General features: G+C 53.8%; 1 protein-coding gene and 1 long non-coding RNA gene across 4 annotated transcripts; one reads left to right on the plus strand and one right to left on the minus strand.

The window, feature by feature from the left end:
- Positions 1-5,881: 5,881 nt before the first annotated feature.
- LOC119509092 lies at positions 5,882-10,899 on the minus strand. Of its 3 annotated transcripts, XM_037802938.1 has the most exons (6): positions 10,752-10,899; positions 9,663-9,825; positions 9,034-9,274; positions 7,965-8,021; positions 7,578-7,679; positions 5,882-6,306 (listed from the first exon to the last, which is right to left on the minus strand). In XM_037802938.1, exons 1-5 carry the CDS (start codon positions 10,880-10,882, stop codon positions 7,651-7,653), a joined length of 621 nt encoding a protein of 206 aa, XP_037658866.1. In that variant the 5' UTR covers positions 10,883-10,899; the 3' UTR covers positions 5,882-6,306; positions 7,578-7,650. The 3 variants fall into 3 exon arrangements, 2 of the variants coding, with proteins under 2 accessions (XP_037658866.1, XP_037658867.1); XR_005211623.1 differs by lacking the exon at positions 9,034-9,274 and having other exon boundaries at positions 7,965-8,069; positions 10,012-10,899; XM_037802939.1 differs by lacking the exon at positions 9,034-9,274 and having other exon boundaries at positions 7,965-8,069.
- Positions 10,900-11,558: 659 nt separating this feature from the next.
- Positions 11,559-19,433, plus strand: LOC119509384. The gene is made up of 4 exons (XR_005211684.1): positions 11,559-11,781; positions 12,636-12,877; positions 14,183-14,319; positions 15,200-19,433. It is a non-coding gene; the product is annotated as an uncharacterized LOC119509384 (long non-coding RNA).
- Positions 19,434-26,309: the final 6,876 nt, after the last annotated feature.

Here is a 26,309-nt window from a genome sequence, read left to right on the forward strand (position 1 = left end):
ACTGTGTACATTTGCCAAAAATCTTCAAACTGTACGCATAAAATGGGTGAATTTGTGCATAAATTCTACCTCAGTAAATCTGTTTAAAATACATTTGGAGACTTCCAGGAAGATGGTGGATTAGGTGAGCTGGAACAGGCTTCTCCTCCATGAAAGAAACTAGAGAGGGGCTGGAGGATGCCCAGGACCATGGTTTCGGGGTGTGACCTATGGTGAATGGAGGGGACAGATGGCACCTCGGGGGACGGGGTGAGTTTGTTTGGCCAGGACTGCCTCCCAGGGCAGCAGCAAGAAAGCTGCTGGGCAGGGGAGTGAGCAGTGGCTCTCCACTCCTGTGCACCCACCTTGGCAGCTAGCTGGGGGGGATCCTCCACAGCCACATGGCCGGGAGCTCCCATGAGGGAAGCTGGAGGCAGCAGTTACTTGCCCCCCATGGAAGCCTGGGGGGTGCATTGGCAAGAAGCCAAGATAGAAGAGGGCACCATACCAATGATCAGGAGCCCCCACACACCCCAGAAGCTCGCGGACACACAGCATGGCAGGGAGCCGGGCATGTTTGATCTGGATGGTGCCCTTGAGGGGACCCCCTGCCTAACACCTCAGGGCCCACATCACAGCCCCAGGGCAGGCAGTCCCAGCGCACGTGGAGAGCTGGTGCATCGACTGGTTCCTTACCTGGTTCCTTACCTGGTTTGGACTTACCTGGTTTGGACTCAACCCAGCACACAGGAGAGGTATGGGGAAGGCTGGCATAAGAGTCAAAGGTGGCACAATAGTGCTACATGCTGGTAGGATAGGGAAACTGCACTCCAGCAAGCTGTACCTCTCTCAAATTATATATATAAATGTTCAAATAATACTGCATTTCCCAAAATGACCTTATCAATGCAAGCAACTGCACTGAAGCCAACAGAAATTTACAAAACACATGAAGAATCTATAAGATATGGACAAGTCAAATGAACAAATTAAAAAGCCAGAAGAGACACAAAATTTGGAGCAATTAAGTAAAGAGGTACAAACAAGTCTCCAAAACAACTTCAACGAGATGGATAAAGATATAAAGGAAATCAACAAGACTCCAGAAGAGCGTAAGGAAGAATTTGAAAAAGTAAATTAAAAAATAGCAGATCTTTGGAAATAAAAGACACTGTGGATCAAATTGAAAATAAATTAGAGACACACAACAGCAGATTTGAAGAGGCAGAAGAAAGAACAGATGAACTAGAAGACAAGGTGATTGAATGCGAATGCAAAGAAGAACAAATGGTGAAAAAAATAAAAAAATTTGAGATGGATCTCAGAGACACGACGGACAACATTAAGCAAACAAATATAAGACTCATTGGTGTCTCAGAAGGAGAAGAGAAGGGTAAAGGGTTAGGAAGAGTGTTTCAAGACATAGCTGGGGAAAACTTCCCAACCCTTCTAAACAACATCGATGTGCAAATTAAAGATGACCAACAAACTCCAAATAGAATAAATCCAAATAAATCCACAAGTATATACTATTTAGCTTGTCAAATGCCGAAGAGAAGGAGAAAGTTCTGAAAGCACCAAAAGAAAAGTCATTCATCACATACAAGGGAAACAACATAAGACTAAGAACTGACTATTAAGCAGACACCATGGAGGCAAGAAGGCAGTGGTATGACATACTGAAGATTCTTAAAGAGAAAAATTGCCAGCCAAGAATACTTTATCCAGCAAACCTCTCCTTCAAAATTGAAGGAGAGTTTAAAATTTTCACAGACAAAAAAATGCTGAGAGAATTTGTTAACAAGAGACCTGCCCTGCAAGAAATACTAAAGGGAGATCAACTAACTGAGAAAAAAAAAAAAAGAAAGGAGAGAGGTCTGGAGAAGAGCACAGAACTGAAGAGCATTAGTCAGGGTAACCTAAAGGGAAAAAAAAGAGAGGGAGGGGGAATAGATCTGACAACTAAAAACCAAAGGATAAGAGTAAGTAAGATCCTTACTCCCTTCACAGTAATAACTTTGAATGTAAATGGATTAAAATCTCCAATTAAAAGACACAGACTGGTAGAATGAATTTAAAAAAGTATGACCCATTGATATGCTGTTTACAAGAAACTCATTTAGACCCTGCGACTAAGAGACTGAAAGTGAAAGTATGGGAAAAAATATTCTACACAAGCTTCAACCAAAAGAAAGCTGGGGTAGCTATACTAATATCAGATAAAATAGAGTTTAAATGCAAGGAAGTCATAAGAGACAAAGAAGGACAGTATGTACTCATGAAGGGGTCTATTCCCCAAGAAGAAATAACAATCATAAATGTTTAGGCACCAAATCAAGGAGCTCCAAATTATATGATACAAACATTGGCTAAACTGAAGGGACCAATAGACACATCTACAATAACAGTGGGAGACTTCACTACATCACTCTCTTCTATAGAGAGAACAACCAGACAGAGGACCAATAAGGAAACTGAGAACCCAAACAACAGGATCAATGAATTAGACTTAACAGACATATATGGATCGTTACATCTCAAAGTATCAAAATATGCATTCTTCTCTAGTCCCCATGGAATGTTCTCCAGGATAGATCATATGCTGGGGCATAAAACAAGTCTTAATGAAATTAAAAAGATTGAAATTATTCAGGGCACATTCTCTGAGCATAATAGAAAGCAACTAGAAATCAGTAAACCACCAAAAAAACATATCTTTCACAAATATATGGAGTTTAAACAACACACTCCTAAACAACCAGTGGGTCAAAGAAGAAATTGCAAGAGAAATAGGTAAATATCCAGAGACAAATGAAAATGAGAACACAACATACCAAAACCTATGATATGCAGTGAAGGCAGTGCTGAGAGGGAAATTTATAGCTCTAAATGCATATATCAAAAAGCAAGAAAGAGCTACAACCAAAGACCTAAGTGAGCAACTGAAGAGGCTAGAGAATGACCAGCAAACTAACCCTAAAGCAGGTAGAAGAAAAGAAATAACAAAGATTAAAGCAGAAATAAATGAACTGGGGAACAAAAACAATCAAGAGAATAAATAAAACAAAAAGTTGGTTCTTTGAGAAGATCAACAAGATTGACAGACCCTTAACAAGACTGAGAGTCAAAAGAGAGAAGACCCAAATAAACAGAATCAGAAATGAGGAGATATCTATAAATATAAGATTTTGTAAAGGTGTCTCACACAAATGTAAGTATGCACGAGTCCAAATTCCCTAGGACAGGCAGCAAACTGGTAACTCCAGTGAAGATGTTTGATGAACTCCTCAGGCAGAAAACCGGCAACTTCAAGGAATATGTTTGATGAACTCCTCAGGAAACAAACTGGCAACTTCGATGAACTCAGGAAACGCCTAGCTGGTCAGCTGAAGCAGAAGTGAAGGTCCTCTATCGTCTCACTTAAAAGCCTTCAGCTGATTGGATTAACTCCAGCTGCCTGCATTCTCTCATTGTGGAAGACACGCCCTTCATTGACGTCATCAGTCACAGCGGCAGCCAATTGACTAATAATTTAACAAGCTAGCCTTCTGGTTTATTAACCAGTCACAAATGTCCTTGCAGTAAAGTTAGACCAGTGCTTGCTTGACCAGACACCTGGGTACCATCACCTGGCTGAGTTGACACAGGAACCCAACCATCACAATTGGTATATGAGAAAAATCTACCCATTGCATACTGGGACTATAATTAATAGGAATCCCTTGCTAGTGCTACGTAAAACACCAGGGACAAATAATTAAGGGCAGATAAATTTCCAATTACAGTTTATAAAGTAGCTATGGGGTATTTTGGGTAATGAGAATTGTTTAAAATGGAGAGTGATGAGGATTGCACAACTAAGTGATGATAATGTGAGATAGGGATGGATTATTGTGGACAGAACATACGCTATGTGAACTTAGGAACCCCCTATTTATAAGAGGCTTGCTCTGGTGAAATAATGGTTGTAAAGGAGATGCCAAGCCTAGGAGTGACCTCCAGAGAACCTCTTTTGTTGTTCAAATGTGGACTTTCTTTCTCTAAGCCCAAGTCTGAAAATAAATTCACCATCCTCCCCTCAATGTGGGACAGGAACCCCCAGGTGAGTGAGTCTCCTTGGTCTTATGGATACTGGGAATGAGCCGGACCCTGGCATCGAGGGGTTGAGAATGCCTTTTTGACCAAAAGGGGGAAAGGAAAGGCAACAAAATAAGGTTTCATTTGGCTAAGAGATTTCCAGTAGAGACAAGAGGCTTCCTGGAGGTTACTCCTGTGCAAGCTCAGCTAGGTGTGCAAAATGGCCACGGTATGATAAGCCCAGGTCAACAGTAGTTGCAAAAACCCAAAGAGAACCCAGATCCTTACCTGAGACTCTATATAAGTTTCACTCACCAAGTTTATTTGTCAGAAACTTAAACCCTCCAGAGAACTCCTATGCCAGCTAAGTCCCCAAACCCAGAGGCAATAGCCTCTTCAAGAACATCAATCAGATGTGTCCCCTTTTCCTATCATGTCGACACCCCTTTTCAATATGAACAAGTCAGGGTGGTCACGGCCTAGACATCCCTGAAGACTGGGAAAGTGACTAAACTAATAGGAGGGGTTAGAAATAGAAAAGATAGAATTTACCAAAGGATTATGAATATTGAATCTCTAGATAATTTTCTTTTTCTTAGTTGCTGGAGTATTGGAATAGCAAGAAGGAGAGAACTGAAAGGGTGGAGCTGTAAGCCATAGCAGTCTTGGAAATTTGCTCTATAGCTATTTTATAAACTGTAATTGGAAATTTATCACCTTTTGATATATATGTTATATTTCACAATAAGGAAATTACTGAAACTATGGTTGTAACTCAACATTTTTGGAAATTTCCTATATAACTACTTGTTAAATTGTAATTGGAAAGATATTTCCTTTTTGCCTATATGTTATATTTCACAGTAAGGAAATAACTGAAACTGTGGAACTATAACCCATAATGTTCTTTGAAATTTGCTCCCCAACTACTTGTTAAACTGTACTTGGAAAGTTATCGTTTCTATGTATAGTATATGGGCTATATTCCACAAAAATATGATTTAAAAAATGTGCAGAACCATGGTATGGCCATAGCTTTCGCTTACCAGAGATAAGGATCCCAGTTCCTTCATGCATCCTACAGGATTCCCCAGATCCTCCCATGCTCCCCCACAGGCCTCTCCCTGGTCCTTCTCGGGATGTGCCCCGGTGAGCTCCTGGGCACACGGTGCACACTCCTCTCTCATCCTCAGGGAGCCAAGATCTCCACCCACCCGTTTCCCATCCTCCTGGGTGCCCCCTGCCCCACTTGGTGGGGGACACCATGGTGACAACATCCATGATGCCACAGGGACGCCCTGAGCCACCCCCTCAGTACTGGCCATGACTGGACTTCAACTAGCCCGTGTTCACCTCCCGGACGGACCCTGTCAGAACCGGGTAAGGCACATGGGGGTGAGTGTGTTACCAGGGGCAGAAGGCAGAGGGTCCCGGGCATGGTAAGTGGTGCCAGCTGCAGGTGCCCGGCCCTGCTCTGAGCCCTGGTCCCCGACCTTCCAGCTGGGACATTTTGCACAAGCCCCTCACACTCCCTGAGCCACACCGCCTCGTCTGTGAAATGAGGACAACGGCTCCCTGACCGAGCCCGACTCTGCACCAGGCCTAAGACCCTCCACATGCTCAGCACAGGGCCGGGGGCACAGGGACACATGAGACAGAAGCAGATCCGTGGTCCCCGGGCTCCGGAGGAGGTGAGGATGGAGAGTGACAGCCGAGTGGGGAGGGGTTCCTGACTGGGGTGAAGAAATGTTTTGGACAAGACTGATGATGTTTGTGCAGCATGGTAGTGTACCCCAGACACTGATATGCACACTTCAAAAGGGTATCAATAACAAAAAAATTTAATTACATTTGTATGTTAAAACTAAAAAATAAAAGATGAAGTAAGATGGAGAGAACGCAGGCTCCGGCTGGAACAAGGGAGCTGGAGCGTCTTCGGGCTCCCGGGGGGCCTGGGCCCGGCAGCGGCCTCTGGCTGGGATGGAGGTGCTCTCCCTGGCGAGGGCTCCCTGGCGAGGGCTCCGTGCCGGAGCGGGGACTGGCCGTGGGCCTCTCACGGGCTCCAGCTCTGGAGCTGACCCTCGAGCTGCCCGTGCCCCTGGACCCAGCTCCAGAGCTCGGGCGAAGCTGGAGGGGGCTCTGGCTCTAGGGATCTTGCCCTGGTGCTGGTGGGAGAGCAAGACATGGAGCCCATAGAGCAGGTGGCGCTGGGCCGGTCTCCTCCGCGTCCCCAGGTGTCGCGTTCTCACACTGGGTGGGAGAAGGAGGGACAGGCGGTCAGCGGCTCCACCAGGACCACCAGGAGGTTCGAGGCAGGAGCTCTGACCTGGAAATCCCAAGTCCTCAGGGACTGTGGTTGGAGGTAGGACATGGGTGTCTCTAGCAGAAGAAAGTCTGGTCTTACAAGGAGAAATTATGGTGGGGCAATGATTTAAATGTTACTACCTTCAGGCTATTTTGTTACCTGAGTAATAATAGCACCTCCCTTACAAATAGACTATAGTAAGAGCACTATCCCGAGTCCTCACAAAACCATCCCATTCTAGAGAGGAGAAAAGAAAGGCTTAGCGGGGGCACGTGACTGCGGGAAGACACAGGTCACACCCAGAACCGTCCCAGGTGGCTGTGAGATGTTCCCCCTGTGCTGCCAGGCAGGGAATTCTCCTGAACCCCCACCCCCACCCCGTTAGCAACAGTGCACAGGGAGACCAGCCCTGGATCCTGTATTTCATTTCAGAGCCGTAGAGTTTCTCTTCTCTCTTTTGTATTATAGGGACTTTCGAGAACCTGAGGCTGCAGTGATCCCAGATCCTGTAACGAGGCAAACACCTGGAGATTCCAGGGCAGGAGAAAGTCCCTGGACGTCAAAGGACATAAGTTGATTACTCAGAGAAGAGAAATTCTGTACGGCCTTTAACAAACAGAAATGTGGATCAATTTCTCAGTGAGGCAATTGCAAATTAAAACAACAACGAGATTTTGTCTCGCTGACGCCAGAGGGACAAGTTAGCAGGGCAGATCGCACACATGGTCGGCGGGGGCACGAGGCAGCCCCTGTGTCGCCTGCTTTGGGATCCTCGGCTGCTTCAAGTCATCCGGCCCCAGTCATTCAAACTTTCCATATGCATCACCTGTGGCCTCACCGTCCCACCCTCGGAGTCGAGGCTGGGTGGGCGGGGACATTAGGTGTTTAGGGGACGAGATGTTCCCTGCAGCCCTGTAGAAAGGGCAGGCAGATGGAATAACCGAGGCAGTGTCACACACACAGGCTGCCACGGACTCGAAGGATGTGGGATCTCTACACATGTCCCTTTTCTGATATTCCAGGAAACATCGCACCTGGAGAAGCCTGGGTTGGTGGGGATTGGGGGGTGGCGTCCAGATCCCTCTGGGAGTGGGTGTGTGGATCCCACAGGGATATTCCTAGGAAGGATCTTATTGGACTGCCTGGGCAGGGTCTGGGTCCCGGAGCCCCCGGCTGTCCTGGGACCTGGGCGTGGACCCCTCGGCTCCCGCCTCACCTCCATCCTGCTCTGGCCCGTTGGTGGTGTGGGCCTCTGGCCCCGTGGTCAGGGGTGGGGTGTAGAAGTCCCGTCATCCAGCTCCGTCTCGTCCGTGGAGCTCTGTAAGGACAAGACCATCAGTTGGGCTGGGGGGAAAGGAGGGGACAGCTCCACAGCTCTGGATCAACACCCGGGCAGGTGGGTGCCAACCCCAATGCTCCCTTCCCGCCCTGCCAGCCGTGCCCTGGATGGGAACATGACAAGACCCCAGGGGTCCACCCTGACCCCCTGCCCCTGCCCAGGGTCTGGCCCCACCCCTGCCCCTCCCCTGGGGTGCTGGGGCTGCCCAGGCAGGATCCCCGGGTGGGCCTGGCCGGCATCCCCCATCCGGGGCCCCGGGGTTACCTTTGGCTTCCTCTGGCTGAAAGGCCAGATCCTGCCAGGTGAGGGCTGAGCCAGCGCCTGCAGCGGCGGTGAGGCCCTCACCACGGGCTTTCTCGTGGCTCCGGCCTCGGGACACAGGGAGACAACACGGGACATCTCGTCTGAGCGTCTGTTCCTGAGCGAGCTGTTGGGGGCTGTCTCCAGAACGTGGGAGCCTGCTTGCTGGGACTCCGTGTTCTGTGGGGAACTCCCCCATGCCCCTCTAGGCTGTTGGCTGCTCACCCTCCGCCCCCATGTTGTCTCGTTGCTGCACAGTGTCACCCACACACCCCTCCACGCTGCTCCCCAAGGCCTCGGGACCTCTGGACACCACGGGGAGACACAGCTGGGCTCAGACTCGCTCTTCCTCCCCCCAGTTCTGTGACCCAGAACAAGTCATTGTGCCTCTCAGGGCCTCCCAGGTCTCCCTCCTGCTCCAGGGGACAACTCGAGCTTCTTCTCAGGGAGGAGGTGCACATGCAATAATTCCTATAAAACTCGAGGGCTGGGGTCCCCTGGAGCTAACGCACGAGCTTAGAGAAGGGAGCACTGCCAGAAGTGGGAAGGAGCAGGGAACCCAACTCAAATCAACACTGAGCTCTCAGGGTGTGGTCCTGGGAAAGTCACGACGCTCCTTGGCTTCATTTCTCAGTCCACACCAGGAGAGGCTCGAAATTCAGAGAAAAGCAGATTTTGCCACCCTCGGGTGCCAACCCTCCAAAGGCTCCCCATTCTATCTAGAATCAGGTCCCGGTGCCTCTCCTTAGCCAATGTGCTGGGCCGGCTCCAAGGGCCTTCCCAGCTCCCTTCCTCCTGGGGTGTGCATCCCTGTGGAATCCAGGCCTCTTGGGTGTGGACTGGACCAAGTGACTTGCTTCTAGGTAATATAATATGGCAAAAGTGAAGGGACTGATGCAAGGTCACTTCCGAGATATAGTTAAGGAAGCCTTTGAATCCATGTTGATGGTTGTCTTTTGAGTTCTCTCCTCTCTCTCTCTCTCTCTCTCTCTCTCTCTCTCTCTCTGTCCCCCCCCCCTCCTTGCTTGCTCACTCTTGAGCTGCCAACTGTGATCTGTCCCATGCAGAGGCCCATATGGCCAAGTCCCCCAGAGGGCCCGGGCAGCAGGAAGGAGCTCAGGGCCTCCGTCCACACTGGGTCCTGCCGTAGCCCCGGGAGAGGACAGGAGCAGATCCTCCCCAGTCCAGCCGCCGTGGAAGGCACAGCCCAGCCTGGGGGGACCTTGAGGCCGCAGCCCCAGCCAAGCCTTCCCCACATTCCTGGGCCTCAGAACCTGGGAGACAATGAAGGGGTGTTGTTGTTGGACACTAAGTTTTGGGGTAATGCGGTGCCACACTCATCGACAGCTGGAACCGTCTCCTAGTGTGGAGGCCCCGCCCTCCCCCTCCGAGCTGGTCCAGCCGCACGTCTGCCTTTCTCACCTCCTCTCTGCCACGCTCCCCTCTGCCCCCGTCTGCACAGTTGTGCCTTCTCTCTGCACGCTGTCCCCCTGTGCAGGGCTGGCTCCCGCAGTCATTCTGCTCACGGCTGAGATGTCACCTCACAGTGAGGCTCTGCGGCCCTCCCACCTGGTGGCCCCCGCCCTCCCTGGCAGCCCCCTGCTTTGTCTTCACAGGAGCACTTGCTCTGTGTCTTTTCTAAGGGGTCTGCTGTGCTCTTACCTGTGCCCTCCAGACTCTGAGCTCCTGGGGGCTGGGACCACGTCGGTGGCTTTGAGCGCTGGATCCAGGGCCTAACCTGCCACCTGCACAGGTGCTGAGTGAACAAATAAGATCATCACGGCCCCCACGCGCCTCTGACCAGCTCAGATCTTGGAGCTTGGTGCTAATAACAGGACGTGCAAGTCTGAGGCAGGGGGATGGCCAGAAAGACCCCCGAGTGATGCTTCCCTGGCTCCTGTGGCTCCACAAAACTGCAGGACACAGCCGGGAGCAGGGGCTGCCGCCCCCTGGTGACGGGCGCTAGCACTGCAGCCCCAGGTAGGAAAAGTAACCCCAATACAGCCCACACCTTGGTGTGAGGTGTCAGGGCAGCAGCTCTCCGTCCCTGGGGCAAAGGAGCTGGAGGCCCTTGGGCGATGGAGGAGGGGACTCAAAACTCCCCTGTGACCCCTCTTTGCTCCACCTGCCCTGGGTGCCAGCTCTCTCACGGCCTCCTCACCCAGCCGGGGCAACGACACTGACCACCTCCAAGGGAGGCCCCCGAGGCCCCCACCAGGGCTGTTGTGTCCCTGGACCCCAGACTCGTGGTCCAGTGCTCTGCCATCCTCTGCTCTCTCCCAGGTCCTTCCCCCAAACCCCGGCCTGTTTGTGCGCAGTAGGGCCCCCAGAAAGTAGAAAACATCTCCCAGGGTCTCAGAGCACAGCGGGTCCTCAGTGGAAAAACAAGACCAAAGACACTTCTCTGAGCCTGTGGAATCCTCGGGGCCACCGAGTCCAAGCACCCCAATTTATGGAGGTGGAAACTGAGGCCTTTCCCGTGTCCTCCCTCCTCACTGGGGCTCATCCTCCTCCCGGTGCCCAGAGCGCAGGGGGAGGACTCCAGCTCCCTCCTCCCCTGGCTGCCCTCACACGCCCCAGGCGGTCAGACCCCCGGGAGCCTCGGGGACCCCCTGCCCGCCGGCCTGGGTCTCCCCTCCTCCTGCTGGGGCCGTGGGCACGTTGTCTGGAGGCTGATGCCGCTGCCCCATGGCTGAGCTGCCTCCACCCCGTCCTCCGTCCCCGGGTCTCCTCCCGGGTGCCGGCTCCTACTCTGCGACGCCTCCATTGTCCGCTCCTCTTAGTGTGTGTGTGCGTGCGTGTGCCTGTGTGTGTGTGCGTGTGCCTGCGTGCGCGTGTGTGCCTGTGTGCGCGTGCGTGTGTGTGCATGTCTGTGTGCGCATGTGTGCCTGCGTGTGCCTGTGTGTGCGTGTGCCTGTGTGCGTGCGTGTGCCTGTGCCTGTGTGTGCCTGCGTGTGTGCGTGTGTGCGTGTGGCTGCGTCTGTACGTGTGCCTGTGTGTGCCTCTGTGTGTGTGTGTGTGTGTGTGTGTGCGCGCGCGCGCGTGTGTGCGTGGGCGTGTGTGTGTGTGTGCACGTGTGTGCCTGTGTGCGTGCACGCGTGTGTGCCTGTGTGTGCGTGTGCGCGCCTGTGTGTGTGCGTGTGCACGCGCGCTGTGAACACAATTGCAGATGCCAAGAAGAGAACCGCCCCGCTTGGGCAGGAGCCGGCAGGGTCCCCCAGGGTTTCGGGGCTCCCATTTCCACAGCAAACCCCCCGAGAGGGGAGGAGCCCCGACTCGAGTCAGAATTTTCCGGGGCCTCCTGGCCCTGCCCGCCCCGTGCGCCCCGCGCCTCTCCCTGCCCCTCTGGGACTCGGTTTCCCGGGAGGTGGGTGTGGGCTCTGCGCCCCGGGTGGGGGTGCACGTCGAGGGTCCCTAACGAGGGCCGAGGGGACACCGCGGGGGTCAGGCTCGTGCCCACAGCGGGGCGCGCACTCGGGGCGCGCGGGACCGAGGCCGGGGCGGGGACGGGACCCGCCTCTCCGCGCACGCGCAGTGCGCCTACGGCGCCACCCCCGGGGTCGCGGGACGCCCCGCCCCCTCCTTGTGCCCCCCACCCCCCCTGAGGGCCCTGGAATACCCCAGGCGCTGCCCGGCCGCAGACCTCGGCCCCCGGGGGGCTGGAGACGCGGGAGCCCCGGAACACACCGCGGCCGCCCTGGCCCCGCCACCAGCGGGGGAGTCTCTCGGACCTGCGGCGGCCGGTGGTCGCCCCCTCCCACCCCTGCCCGTCCCAGCTGCTGTAAGGGGGGAGCCCCGCGGGGGGCAGTTCCTGTGGTCGGGGTGCCCCTCCTGGGCCAGGGCTGTTTCCCATTTTGTCGAAGGGCCACAGGCTGCCGCCTAAAAGGCCCCCAGCTCTGGGGAGCGGAGCCCACCCGGAAGGTGGACTGAGGATCACGGCTCCGTGTCCTTCCCTGGTCCGGTGCTGACACTCGGGGGCTCGTCCTGGGCTGGGGCCCCTGGTCCCACGGCCCCCCTGAGTCCAGGCCCCTCAGGCCCTCACCTGCCCGCCTTCAGTCCCTGAGCCCTCTCGGGGGGTTGGTCACTCACCCCCTTTGCCATCGAGGACACTGAGGCTCTGAGAAGTCACCCCACTAATTTGCCTGTCACAGGGCTCTGATGGGGCCGAGCAGGGGTTTGAACCCCCAAACCTGGGCTCTGCACAAGAGCCCCAGGAGGGGGCCAGAGCCCAGCCTCGAGGGTGAGAGCAGCATGGATGGGGGGCTGCGGGGAGAGCACTGTGCCAGGGGGCTCTGAGGTGGGCAGGGGCTGGGTGGTTCCCGGGTGAAGGAGGCTCTAGAGAGAGGGGAGTGTGGTGGGGGGAGCCCCTGGGTGTCTCTGGTCCAGATCACACTGGCTGTGATGCCCAGTGAAGGAGTCGGGGCACTGCAGGTTTGGGGTGACTGGGGGGACCCCATCCAGCAGGCTGTCCTGCCGGACCACAGCCTTCCAGAGGGACCCAGGGGTGGGCGTCCTGCCTGGGAGTCCCGACGGGCTACTGGTCAGAGTCGCCTCCAGGAGAGGACGTGCAGGGACCGAGGGGAAGCCCCTGCCCACCTGGATGCTCTCGGACTTGTCCCCCTTGTCCACCTCCAGGCTGACGAGGACGGGGCTGCGGTCGCCCCTGCTGGTTGAAGGGCAGCAGTGAGGAGTCACCCTGCAGACCCCTGCGACAGAGCAGGTGCGCACCTGGTGGCCTCAGGCCAGGTGGAGACAGAGGCAGAAGGTGCTGCTGGAGGCCGAGCTGACGCCCGAGTCTCCAGGACAACAGGGTGTCGAGTCCCCGAACCCGGGAGACGGCGAGACCTGCAGAGGCCCTGGAACCTGCTGGGCACCAGGTGGGTGATCAGCTCCAGGGCTTCTAGAAGCTCTGCTCCGGAAGTGGGCTTCTCCGACCCTTTTGTGGGTGCAGAGCGGGGTACCCTGGGACCAGGAAGTAGGGAAGGGGAAGGCTGTCAGGGAGAAGGGGCGGGACAGTCACCTTCTTCTCTGTCCTTCAGGGGACGTGGGGACAGGACTGGTGTCCATCTCCATGTCAGACTAGGGGAGCAGTAACACCCCAATTTATCTACCCCCCAGCCCCTGGGTGTCTCTAATCTCTCTCTGTGCAGTTGCCTTTTCCAGATAGGTCTAATAGTGGAATTATTCACTGTTAGTCCTCGGCTGTCCGGCTCCTTTCCCTCAGTGTAATTTCCAGCCCATCCGTGCAGCGTGGTCACAACCTCAGCCCTATTGACGGCTGAGTAATATTTCATTCTCCGCCTGCTCCACACTGTGCCGGACACTCGGGGCCTCCCCTTTTGGCTACTGTGAATAATGTGGCTATGAATGGCAGGAAAGCGTCTGTCTGAGTCCCTGTGTTCAGTTCTTGAGGGTGTATCCTAAAAGTGAAATAGTGGGGTCACATGTCATTCTCTGATGAATTTTCGAGGAACACCAGGCTGTTTTCCACAGTGGCTGCACCATTTTACATTCTCATGAATAATGTACGAGGTTGCCCGTTCTCTGCATCTTCACCAACACTTATTTCTCTTTAATTTTTTTTTTAAATCATAGCCACACAAGTGTTTGTGAAGTGTTTCCTCTTTGTGGTTTTGATTTGCTTTTCCCTAATGCCTAATTATGATGGACATGTTTTCAGGTGTTTATTGGCTAGTTGCATCTCCTTTTTGGAGAAATGTCTCTTCAAGTCTTTTACCCATTTTTTCTGTGGTGATATGTACCTTTGTTGGTGACTTTTATTAGTCTTTTATATATTCTGAATAAATCAAATATCAGATACATTTCACCCATTCCGTAAGTTGTCTTTTCACTTTCTTGAGAATGTTCTTTGATGCACAAAAGTTTTTGAATTTCATGAAGCCCATTTTGTCTATTTTTATTTTGTTACTTGTTCTTTTGGTATCATATTTTACAATACTTGGCAAATCCAAGTTCATGAAATGTTTGTTTTTATCTAAGAGATTTCTAAGCTTTAGCAGTTATATTAAGGTTCTTGCATCTTGAGTTAGTTTTTGTATATGGTGTGAGGTAGGGGTTCACCTCCATTTTTTGCATGTAGACATCCACCATTTCCCAACAAGACTACTTTTTGCTCACACAAGGAGCAATCGATATTCTGAACAGACTTATATCTATTAAAGAAATTGAATCAGCAATTAAGAATCTTCTAGCACAGCAGCCCCTGAGTCTCAAGCCTTCCTCTGGAAAACGGGCCGAGGAACGCACCAACCTCCTGGGCTGACGTCTGGGTGCGTTCCCAGAGGGGACCTGGCTCGGGGTGAGTACAGGGGACTCCACAGCCGTTCTCCTGCTCCAGGCGTGGGCTGGGGCCTGCCTTTCGCGTCTCTCCCTGAGGGGAGCAAAGGGGCTGGGAGGACGTGGGCACCAGGCCACAGACCCCGGGAGGAAGAGGGAGAACGGGAGAGGAGGTTCTGCTCCGGGAGCTCGTGGTTGGGTGGAAACACACACTGAGTCCACCGAGGCAGTGACCCCTGAGAACCTCCCACTCCAGGGAGCCCAATATTCTCCCACCTGATAGCAAACAGGGCCTGGAGGTAGAGGCTGTTATTCCCCATCTCACAAGCGAGGAAACTGAGGCTCAGGTCAGTCAGATAGCTGCAGACGGAACCCAAACCTCCACCGGCCCCTCCTTCCCTCCCTGAAGCTTCACTGATGAGGGGGCTTTTTCTGAGGTTCAGGAGCAGGATCCCAAGGAGGGGAGGGGCTCTAGCCACTTCCTCAGGCAGTGTGTGCCGGTGGGGTGTCTGTGCCTTGTCCTAAATGTGGGTTCCCCCATCACCCCCACCCCAGCACCTTCCTGCTGTCCCTGGGGAGCTTCTGGGGAGCCCCTTGCCCGTCGGCGTGACCCCTCCAGATTGGGGTGTGAGCCAGAGCCCAGCCTGTCCCGCCCCGTGTCTGACGCACAGGTGGCGCCGAGTACAGGGAAGGAGGCTCCAGGGAGGCACCGACAGGGAGCTCAGCCTTTTGGGGCCAAGGTCCACATCTGCAAAGTTCTTCCCTTTTCCACCCCAAAGCCCTGGAGAAACCCAGAGACCCCCAACTGACAAAGTGTGAGCCGGTGGTGCTTGGCAGGGCCCTGCGGCTGGGGTGGGGTGGCAGGAAGCTGTCCCCACTCAAGGCCCTCCTGTCCCCTGCAGGGTCCCTGAAGGTCAAAGGCTTCCAGGAGTGATTCTTGCAGCCCTCCATCGCCAAGGGCAACACCCGAACCTCCACATCCGGGTCCTCCTGGACAAGGAGCAAGGTCAAGCTCGCCTCCCCTCCCCTCCCAGCGCCCTGCTCCCTGCAGGAGCCCCCCAGCAGCCAGAGTCCCGGGCCCTGCCCTCTTGGTGGTGTGTGGAGCCTCCAAAGCTGAGCTTTCCTGGAGTCAGGACAGAGACAGGGAGGGGTGCGGGAGGGAGGTGCTCTCGGTGTTCCCCAAGACTGTGGCAGGGCGGAACTTGGAGCGCCTCCCCCAGGCCTCGTGGGCAGACCCTCCACTTGGGGGGTGAGGGTCTGTCCTATGATCTCTGAATCCTGCGAGGGGACACGCTCAGATCCCTTCTTCTGAAAACAACTCCGGGCAGTCCTATGAAATGTACACTCTACAAAATGAAGGGCAGCTCCTACAAAATGCCCCGAATGCTTTTCCCAGAGTCAGGAGCTGGTGTTGAATAGTGAGATGCCCAGGCTCTGGGTAGCTGGAGCAAAATCCAAGAGAACGGCAGACAGACAGGAAAACTGACACACCTGGGGAGCTTGTGTCAAGGCTGATCTCAGGCTGCTCTGGAATCTGGAGTTGGTGCTGGAGATGTTCGCAGCTCTGGATGTGGAGCCATGGCTGCCTTCTCTCTGGAGCGGGCACTGCAGCTGGTTCTGGCTCACAGGGTGCTGCGAGAGTGGACTGCACCTGATGACACCTGTCACGGAGTGTATCTGTGGATTGGTGCAGGAGCGGGCCTGTGATCTGCCTTTGTCACTTGAATGGACGCTGCCTTTAGGTCGGGAACTGGCAGCGCAGGAGGCTCTGCCTCTGGAGCTAGCGTCACAGCTGCAGGGCTTGTGCATTTGAACCGGGGGTGGCACCAGCTGGAGATTTGCTGCTCTAAGCACAGGCCTTGGTGCTCCATCTGTTCTTGATTTGGGGCTGGTGCTATGGTTGGAACAGATGCGAGGCAGCTGGGTCTACACTGGCATTGTTGGTAGAGCTGATTCGGAAGCTGGTTCTCTGTGTGGACATGTGCCATGGTTGTTTTGGAGCTCGTTGTTATCAGAAGCTGGTGGTGTGTCTAACACTGAAAACAGTATCCAAACAAATAAAAAAAATAGGAGTTTATATATGTAAGGAGGTCCAGGGGTTGTTACGTGTAAACTCCAATGCACTGATGAAACAAAGAAGACCTAAATAAATGGAAGACATCCCATGCTCATGGATTGGGAGACTTTATATTGATACAATGTCAATATTCCCCCAAACAAAAATACATATTCAATGCAAATCTAACAAAATCCTGATGAATGTTTTTGCAGAAATGGGCAAGCCCGTATTTTGTCAAAGAACCCAGATGTCCCACAGCAGATGAATGCATGAACCAAACGTGGCATATCCTTATCCGGAAATGTCTTTCAGCCGTGAAGAGTGTGAGGTACACTGACGTGGTGCGATGTGGTCTGAGCTCAAAGGCGTGCTAAACGGAGGAAGCCAAGCCCAAAGGCCCACGTCTGCACACTCCCACTGACATAAAACTCCAGAATGGATCATTCCGACAGACGGGAGATCGTGGCTTCCAGGGGCAGAAGGGGGAGTGAATGCTTGACGGGGGCAGGATTTCTGTTTGGGGCGATGGAATGTTCTGGATTGAGATAAGGATGATTGTTGCACAACGTCGTGAAAGAAGCTTCATAAAGGAAGGACGGTATTCGAGAGGCTGGTCACAGCCCGGTCCCCTGAGCTGAAGGAAGGTCCGGCCTCACAGCGCGTCGGCCCCTCACTGTCCAGGCCGCCTGCCGTGATCCGGCCCCGGCTGCACTGTTGTCGGGAGGCGACGCAGGACTTAGGAAACAGAGTAACAGCTGCAGCGAAGACGGGAGCAGGGGACTCAGAGCCTAGTTGGCAGAGCGCCTCCGCTTGTTGCACGTCGTATTTGTTAGCTTCATTTTATCGCAGGAAGTAGAGGAGTTACTAACAGGCCGGAGAAGGCAGGATAGGGACGTTAGCAAGATACGGAGTCAGGGACAGGCCATTCGAGACTTGCACGCTCCTTGCATAAACAATGCGGGTGCTGCCCCGGACAGTGCTCCATCCGGGCAGGACTCGGTGTTCCAATGTCCACACCCTTGCATATGTCAAGGACGCATTCCAAGCTCAGGCCATTTGCCCACACTGCACCTGAGAAGTGGAGCTTCCTCTGGGGCCTGGACTGGCTCGAGCTCGTCCACCACTTCCCCCGGGGATGGTGCTGCTGGAGCCGGGGTGGTGCTGCTTCCTTCTCCGTAGCTGGCCCTGCAGCTGGCTCATGCTCCTCACCTGTGCTAACGTTGGCAGCAGGTGTGGGGGTGCCCCGAGAAGTGGCCACAGGCCTGGCTGCACCTCTCCAGGAGTTGCCCTGCCTGGTGCTGGGATGGCAGCAGGAGCTGGCGTTTGCAATGTTGACACTGGAGCTGGAAGAGGAGGAGTGTCCCCCAACAAGCCTGCCTCTCTGGGGGGCTTCTCCAAGCAGAAATATCCCCAAGCCTGGCAGAAACCCAAGCCCACACCCACCAGCCCCAAACCAGGAGGGACCATGGACAGAGGTCCACCGGATGACTGGAATGAGGCTCCTCTTGGCTCCTGGCCCCACCAGCCCTGAGGCTCCTCCCTGGGTGCCCCCATGTCCTCCCCTCGGGCTCACAGGCACCTGCTGAAGTCCTCTTACCCCCTGGTGTGGCCTCCATTGACTCAAGGTGGGCACAGTCCTGCAGCTCCCATCCCAGGGTGGTAATTTGCCTGTAGCCCCCCAGCACCTTGAGGCCAGGGGACCACAGTGGCTGAAAGAAGTTCCCCGTGGCCTGGTCAGGTTATGAGAGGGAGCAGATGGTGCTGGGGGAGGAGCACGGGCAGCAGGTCAGCGGTGCCCACCTCCAGTCCTCCTCACCCTCTGCCTTGGCCTCCACTGGGTGAAGAACTTTGGGCCCAGCACAGCTGCGGCGAGAACATTCACCCACAGGAAGCCAACCTGGGCCGTGAGGCTGGCAGTGACCGGGGCTGAACCAGGTGCCCCCCGGTTGGTCCATCCACCTTCTGACCATGGGTGACATGACCTGGAGGGAGGAGGTGGACAGATCAGAGGCCTGGGCTTCCTTCCCAACGTCCCCTCCAATGATGTTCCTGTGGGGGGGGATTTTGGGGTCTCCTGTGCCTGCCCCTGCCCATCCTGAAGCCCCCACCCCACATGCCATCCCCTCGCTGGTAGTCCTGGCAGTTACCAACTGGTCACCAAAAGGGGAGTGGTGCAGAGGTTCAATCATAGGGGGCTCATGGTCAATCATCTGAACAAATCTCCCCTACTTCAGGGACCCCTGACCCACATCTGTCTGCCTCTCTCCCCTGCCCCCTCCCCTCAAGCACGTGGGCTCCAGGAGGGAGGGAGGGGAGACGCTGGTGCTGCTTGTTGCACTAACACGAGTCTGTGCTCCCTGCTGGATGTGGTCCCCCACCCCAGCCTTCCCAGGGCCCTCACTGCACCTCAGCCTCAAGCTCGTGCACCAAGTGCTGCCTTAACGCTCTGCGCCTGAGGGGGTCCCATCCTCTGACACCGTCCTTCTGGCACAGCCTGGCCCCCCATGCCTGCAGCTCAGCACCAACTGAGGACCCAGGCAGATGGGGGAGCAGGATGCTCACCACCGCCCCCGCCTCGGACCGTGGATCTCGGGTTGGAGGCGAGAAAGGGGGCAGGTCGACCACGATGGGGTGACGGAGGGAGGTAGGAATCGTCAGCTGCTCCTCCCACCTACTGCCCCCTCCCCACATTTCCCATCGACTCCGGAGGAAGGAGCCCCTCGTTCTTCACCCAGAGCCCACTCACATGTTCAGCTGGTCCCGGCGTCGGCCACACTCGTGATAAGGCATAAGGAGCCATCCCTGGAGGGGACATGAGGACGTCACATCTGACGTGCTGTGCACTCTCCCTGCCCCTGCGGCTGTGGGTCACTCTCTGACACCCCCAATGGAAAGGAAGCCCAGGAGGATGGGATATTTTTCTGCTTTATTCCCCCGATCATGCTAAATTTAGGAATGTCCTGCACATAGTAGGCACATGTGCTGGTTTGAATGTATTTAAATGTCCCCCAGAAAAAGCCATATTCTTTGATGCAATCTAGTGGGAATTAAGTTGTAATGTTTGGATTAGGTTGTTTGCATGGAGATGTGCCCCACCCAACTGTAGATGATAACTGATGGGATATTTCCATGGAGGCGTGGCCCCACCCATTCAGGGTGGGCCTTGATCAGTGGAGCCATATAAACGTGCTGACTCAAAGAGACTGAACGGAGTGCAGCTGTGAGTGATGTTTTGAAGAGTTGCAAGCTTGCTAGAGAGGAACATCCTGGGAGAAAGCCATTTTGAAACCAGAACTTTGGAGCAGACACCAGCCATGTGCCTTCCCAGCTAACAGAGGTCTTCTGGACGCCATTGGCCATCCTCCAGTGAAGCATTAGCAAACTAGAACAGCACACAAGATCTATTTGTTGACTGAACCCCACCAGCACCTTCCTAGGTGTAGACTGGGTTTGGACCACATCTCCCAGCCCTCATCCATCTCCACTCCGACTGCACCTCCGATGGGGCCCTCCGGGATGGAATCACCATCTTTACCAATGGGAACGTGGGTGAGTCCAAGGCCCCGGGCAGGTGAGGGCTGAGCCAGGTGCTTCTCCACAGGGAGAGGAGAGGTTTAAGTGTGAGCAAGCCCAGCGCCTCCAGCAGCTCGTCATGCAGGGTCAGGCCTGGGTCAGCCCTTCCCACGGCCGGTCCCCTTCAGTCCCCACCATAAACCTGTGACGTGTGTCCTCTCACCCCACCCCTCGGGGGAGCCCCCTGAGGCTCAGATGTGTGAATGGACCTCCCAAGACCCACCCCCCTCGGAAGACAACAGGAAGCCGGCCTGCTGGGACCCCCAGAGCTTGGACTGGGTTCCGTGGGTTGAGTCCCGTCTGCCTTGTCCCATTTGCCTCAGGTGTCACCTTCCCCCTTGGCAGGCACCCACTGTCCGAGGTTGAGGGGCTGCGGGAAACCTCTGCAGGGACGGATGGTTCACCCAGAAGCTGCTGCAGACCCGAGAGTGGGGCAGCAAGGAGAGAAGGGACATATTCAAGAAAGCGCCCCAGTGAGATGAGCAGGTGTGGGGTCGGGGAGCAAGCGGGGGCCCTCTTGGGAAGATGATGGGGGCTCCTGAGTCACGGGGTGGGGCTGCAGAGCTGACTGTGCAGCCTGGGAGCAGCCTGCTCCCCCCAGGGCACCTTTCTTTCCAAATTAGGGACAGGGCAGGTGGGGAGCAGAGGGAGCTCTCAGCAGGGGATGGTGGCCCCGGCCAGGCAGCCAGTGCTGCTAAGTTCTCCTGGGCAGGGGCCTCTGGGGCCCGCTGGGCAGAGTGAGGCCAGCAGGTCCTGTGTCACCCACAGAAGAGCTATTGGAAGTCACAAAATTGTCCAAGAATCAGGGTTTTAAAGAAAAATAGGGGTTAGGTATTTAGGCCCCTTGAGTAAAACCTGCACCGAGATGGAGCATCCGCCAGGCAGAGGGGTCAGCTGTGTGCCTGATCCGGGGCTCAGGGACCTAGGAGGGGCCAGGGGTTTGCGACTCTGAGACAGGGCCTGGAGGAGGAACACAGGGCGAGAGAGGGAGGAGCCCCCCAGCTGGGGAAGGGGCAGCGGAGAGGGGAGGGGGGCGCCGGGCAGGCGGGGCCTGGAAGCAGAGCCAGGGGTCTCCAGGGAAAGGAAGCCCGGCTGACGGGGTGTGGGGGGCAGCTATTTGCCACCGGCCTGCGACTCGCGTCTGGCTCCCTCCTTGCTGGCTGCAGGCCCAGGTGAGTCTCTCGGGCCATCGAGGGGTCAGACGTCCTGGGCACAGAACAGGCTCCAGACAGAAGACGGCCTTGAAAAACCACGCGAACTGTGGGGAGAAGTCGTGGGGAGGTTGTGATACAAGACTGACAGGGAGCAAGGCACTGTAGAGGGTGGAGCATGGGTCTGTCTCCCCTTTTCCTCCCCACAGATTCCCGTTCATTGTGGGATGACAATGGCCGCAGCTCCGCTTCCTGCAGCCCCAACCTCGAGGGCAGGGTGGGGACTTCTCTCCTGGGAGCAGCAGGTGCAGGAAGCCCGGGCAGCCCTTCAGGTCGGGGCAGGTTGTCCTGCCAACAGTGAAGGGCAGACAGACAGAGCCTGGGGTCTGAAAGCCTCTGCCTTCTCAGAGGGCTGGGGGTGGGGAGCTGTGGGGTCCCGGACACGCTGGGTCAAGCCCTGGTGTCTGCATCGGTTTTCTGCTCACGGGGCCACCCACAGCGACCTGGGGGTGGGGTGGGGGCACACGGGGCATTCACACAGCCCTCCCGCCGGCTCCAGGGCAGGGGGCTGCACAGCACCAGCGGCCCGAGGCAGGATGGAGCCCACCATGGCAGGGGCTGAGCTTGAGAACAGTGGCAGGTTTTCAGAACAAGAACTCACGTCACGTCCTCAGCCTGGGCCTCAGTTTCCCGTCTAGAACTGGAGGGCCCTTTGGGTTGGGAAAGTCCAAGACCCTGGGCTTGGAGCTGGGGAGAGAAGTTGAATGGAGGGAGTGGCTAGAGGGGGGCCGGCAGGCCTGTGCCGGGGAATGCAAGGGCACTCCATACCCACTCAGGTGCCAGCTTTCCTTCTGCCCCGCCTGGGAGGAGTTGAGTCACTGGCGTTTCGCTGGCCGCAGACGTCCTCGGCGGCCTGCTGCAGGAGAAGCTTCAGGAAGCAGGGGTGGGCAGCTCAGGCACGCCTCCTCCAGGCAGGCCTCCCTGAGCACCACGTCTGGGTGACAGTCACCTCCTCTGACTCCCAGTCCCCTCCCACAGGCCATGACCGCATTCACAGACTGAGCTCCGGGGTCCGGGTGCTCTCGCTCAGAGTTAGATCCCCCAGCTCCAGCATGGCGCCTGGCACACAGCAGGCTCTCGAGAGGGTGTGTGGGATGGAAGAAAGGAAGAAACTCACGGAGCTCGTGGGGAAGGCCCTGAATGAAACCTGCTGGGACAAGGGGGCCATGGGAAGAAAGGGTTCTCCAAGGTCACGATGGCCCCCCAAGGCTGGAGTCCCCACACCCTGGCCTTGAGCATGGGGTCCCCCCAGGACACGGCTGCTGGGGCTCCGGAGCGCACCAGGGAAGTCCACGCCCCTTCCCCGCTGCCTGGAGGCTGCCCTCCCGCCCTCTTCCTCCTGGCTTCAGAGGGCAGACCACACATCGTCCATCCTCTGTTGGTGCTGACTTTGAGTTTCGAAATCAGCATGCCTTCTGCAAAATCCCAAATGAAAGAGAATTATATAAAGTGTAAACCAACGCCCTCCCTCCACTCCCGTCTCCAAAAGCAGCTGTTGATAGGAGTTTGCTGCCTGTTCTTCCAGAGCCTTCTCTGTGCTTAGGCAAACGTGCCTGCATATATTAAAAAGCAAACGACGGACTTCCGGGAATGGAGGAGTGGGACAGGCAGAGCTCACTCCTCACCATAAAACTAGAGAACAGCAGGAAAACGGCCAGAGCAGCTGTTCCGGAGTCCTTGTGCCCAGGGGAGGCCCTCTGCATCACACAAGGAGGACCCGGGTGGAAAAGCAGAGAAACCACGACCGAGAAATCAGGGTGAGGGTACTCAATCACACCACCCCTAAAATCCACCGCAGAGCAGCAGCCGATCAGACAGCGGCCAAACGGCACGGCCCTGCTTGGGAGAGGTGGGGAGGCTTCCCTCTCAGTCCTGCAGCCAAGTGTCCTTGTGCGGGACCTGGGAGCCAGAAGACTTGTTTCTTCAACACACAGAGACTCTGCTGCGGGACCCCGTGTCCACCCCCACCCCTGAGGCACCTGGACTTGGGGGACTCTGGGAAGCCCCCCCCACAGGAGGAGAGGGGGACGCAGAGCAGAGCTGATCCGACATCTGGCCGGTGGGAAAAACAGTCTGGGTCCCACTGGAGGCTGCCTTCCCGCCCTCTTCCACCTGGCTTCAGAGAGCAGACCACACATCGTCCATCCTTTGTTGGCATTTGATTACCTTGATAAGGTTATTTTGAAATCTGAGCCCCAGAGAGGTGGGGGAGAGGGAGGGAGGTGCACTGCAATGCCAAATGCCCTCCCCACACCCCCGAGCTCGCAGGTGCACACCAGCCTGGGTCTTGCAGGCCAGCGAGAAGCAGGGCAGCTCCAGGCCGGCTGTGGGCTGAGGAAGTTGAACCTCCCAGTCCCACAGCCCAAGGTCTTTCCACACAGGAGCCTGGAAACCCCAGACCCATCGTACCTACAAGCAGAGTCTTTGCTGGCACAGTGCCCACCCCCAACCCTGGAGCCGGTGGCTTCCAGCACATCCAGGGGCCTGTGGCCATGACTGGATCTTCACCTGGTCTGGACCCCCCCCCTGGCTGAAGCTAGGTTGGGGTGTGGGGGAGGCAGGGCTCGGGGGAAGAGGTGGCCCAAGAGCACCATCTGCTGTGAAGATGGGGAAAGTGCAGTCTGACAAGCTGTTGCTTCTCTGCCCAGCCCCAAAAAAGACTTCCAAAAAGGGCTGCACCCCCGAGTTAGGTCCTGGCCTCGGTTTGGCTGGGAATTACTGACAAACCAAGTGCCAAAGGAGACCTTCAATGCAAACCCAAGCAAAAGGAAAATATAAGATGAGCAATGGAGACCAGATTTCAAAATAACCTTATCAAGGTAATCAAATGCCAAGAAACCAGCAAAACAATCACAAGCCTTATGAAGGAGCAAGGACATATGGCCAAGTCAAATGATCAAATTAAAAAGCCAGAGGAGACACAGAATTTGGAACAACTAATCAAAGATGTTCAAACCAATCTCCTAAATAACTTCAATGCGTTGGCTAAAGAGATAAAGGACATCAAGAAGACACTAGAAGAGCATAAAGAAGAACTTGAAAGAATACATAGAAAAAATAGCAGACATTACGGAAATAAAAGACACTGTGGATCAAATTAAAAATATCCTAGAGATACACAATAGCACAGATTTGAGGAGGCAGAAGAAAGAATAAGTAAACTAGGGGATGAGCAACTGAAATTGAATGCACAAAGAACAAATAGTGAAATGGATGGAAAACTTGAACTGGAGCTCAGGGAAATGATGGACAACATGAAGCACACAAATATAAGATTCACTGGTGTCCCAGAAGAAGAGAAGAGTAACGGGCTAGGAAGATTATTTGAGGAGATAATTGGGGAAAACTTACCAACCCTTTAAAAGACATAAATATGCAAATCAAAGAAGCCCCACAAACTCCAAATAGAATAAATACAAATAAACATGCTCCAAGACACATACTAATCAGACTGTCAAATGCCAAAGATAGAGAATTCTGAAAGCAGCAAGAAAAAAGCAACTCACCACATACAAGGGAAGCCAAATAAGACTAAAGGGAAGCCAAATAAGACTAACTGCTGATTTCTCATCAGAAACTATTGAGGTGAGAAGGCAGTTGTATGACATATTTAAGACTCTGAAAGAGAAAAATTGCCAGCCAAGAATTCTTTATCAAGCGAAGCTGTCCTTCGATAATGAGGGAGAGTTTAAAATTTTTACAAACAAATGCTGAGAGAATATGTTAACAAGAGACCTGCTCTGCAAGAAATAGTACAGGGAGTTCTGTCAGCTGAAAAAAAAAAAAGGACAGAAGAGAGAGACTTGGAGGAAAATATAGAAAAGATGACTATCAGTAAAGGTAACTAAAAGGATAAAAAAAATACCAGATCTAACAAATAAAAGCCAAGGGATAAAATGGTTTAAGGAAGAACAGTTTTTGCAGTAATAACATTGAATGTTAATGGATTAAACTCCCCAATCAAAAGACAGAATGGCAGAATGGATGAAAAAATATGATCCATTTATATGCTGTTTACAAGAGACTCACTTTAGACCCAAAGATACAAATAGGTTGAAAGAACAGATGGAAGAAGATATTCCATGCAAGCAATAACCCCCCCAAAAAAGTAGGAGTAGCTATATTAATATCAGATAAAATAGACTTTAAATGCAACAATGTTATAAGAGACAAGGAAGGACACTACATAATAAAAGGGATAATCCACCAAGCAGAAATAACAATCATAAATGTTTATGCACCAATCAAGGTGCTCCAAAGTACGTGAGGCAAACACTGGCAAAACTGAAGGAAGCAATAGATGCTTCTGCATCAACAGTGGGAGACTTCAACACACCACTCTCTTCAATAGATAGAAAAACTAGACAGAGGACCAACAAGGAAATAGTGAATCTAAATAATATGATAAATGAATTAGACCTAACAGACACACATAGATCATTTTTTTTTCAAATTCAATTTTATTGAGATATATTCACATACCATACAGTCATCCACAGTGTACAATCAATCACACATAGATCATTGTATCTCAAAACAGCAGGATACATATTCTTCTCAAGAGCTCATGGAACATTTTCCAGGATAGATCATATGCTGGGGCATAAAACAGGTCTTAACAATTTAAAAAAGATTGAAATTATTTAAAGCACATTCTCTGATCAGTGAAATGAAGTTGGAAATCAGTAACCCTCAAAGAACTGGAAATTTCACAAATATATGGAGGTTAAACAACACACTCTTAAACAATCAGTCTATCAAAGACGAAATTGGGGGATAAATCAGTAAGTATCTGGAGACAAATGAAAATACAACATATCATGAGAATACAATATCTCAAAACTTATGGAATGCAGCAAAGGCAGTGCTGAGAGGGAAATTCGTAGCTCTGAATGCCCACATTGAAAAGGAAGAAAAGGAAGAAAGAGCTAAAACCAAAGGCCTAACCGACCGACTGAAGAAACTAGAGAAAGAGCAGCAACTAACCCTAAAGCAAGTAGAAGAAAAGAAATAACAAAGATTAAAGTGGAAATAAATGAATTGGAGAACAACAACAACAACAACAGAGAGAATCAGTAAAACCAAAAGTTGGTTATTTGAGAAGATCAACAACATTGACAAACCCTTAGCTAGACTGGCACAGTAAAAAAGAGAGAAGATGCAAATAAA

Source organism: Choloepus didactylus, chromosome 14 (genome assembly GCF_015220235.1).
Source record: "Choloepus didactylus isolate mChoDid1 chromosome 14, mChoDid1.pri, whole genome shotgun sequence".
Taxonomy (NCBI): Eukaryota; Metazoa; Chordata; class Mammalia; order Pilosa; family Megalonychidae; genus Choloepus; species Choloepus didactylus.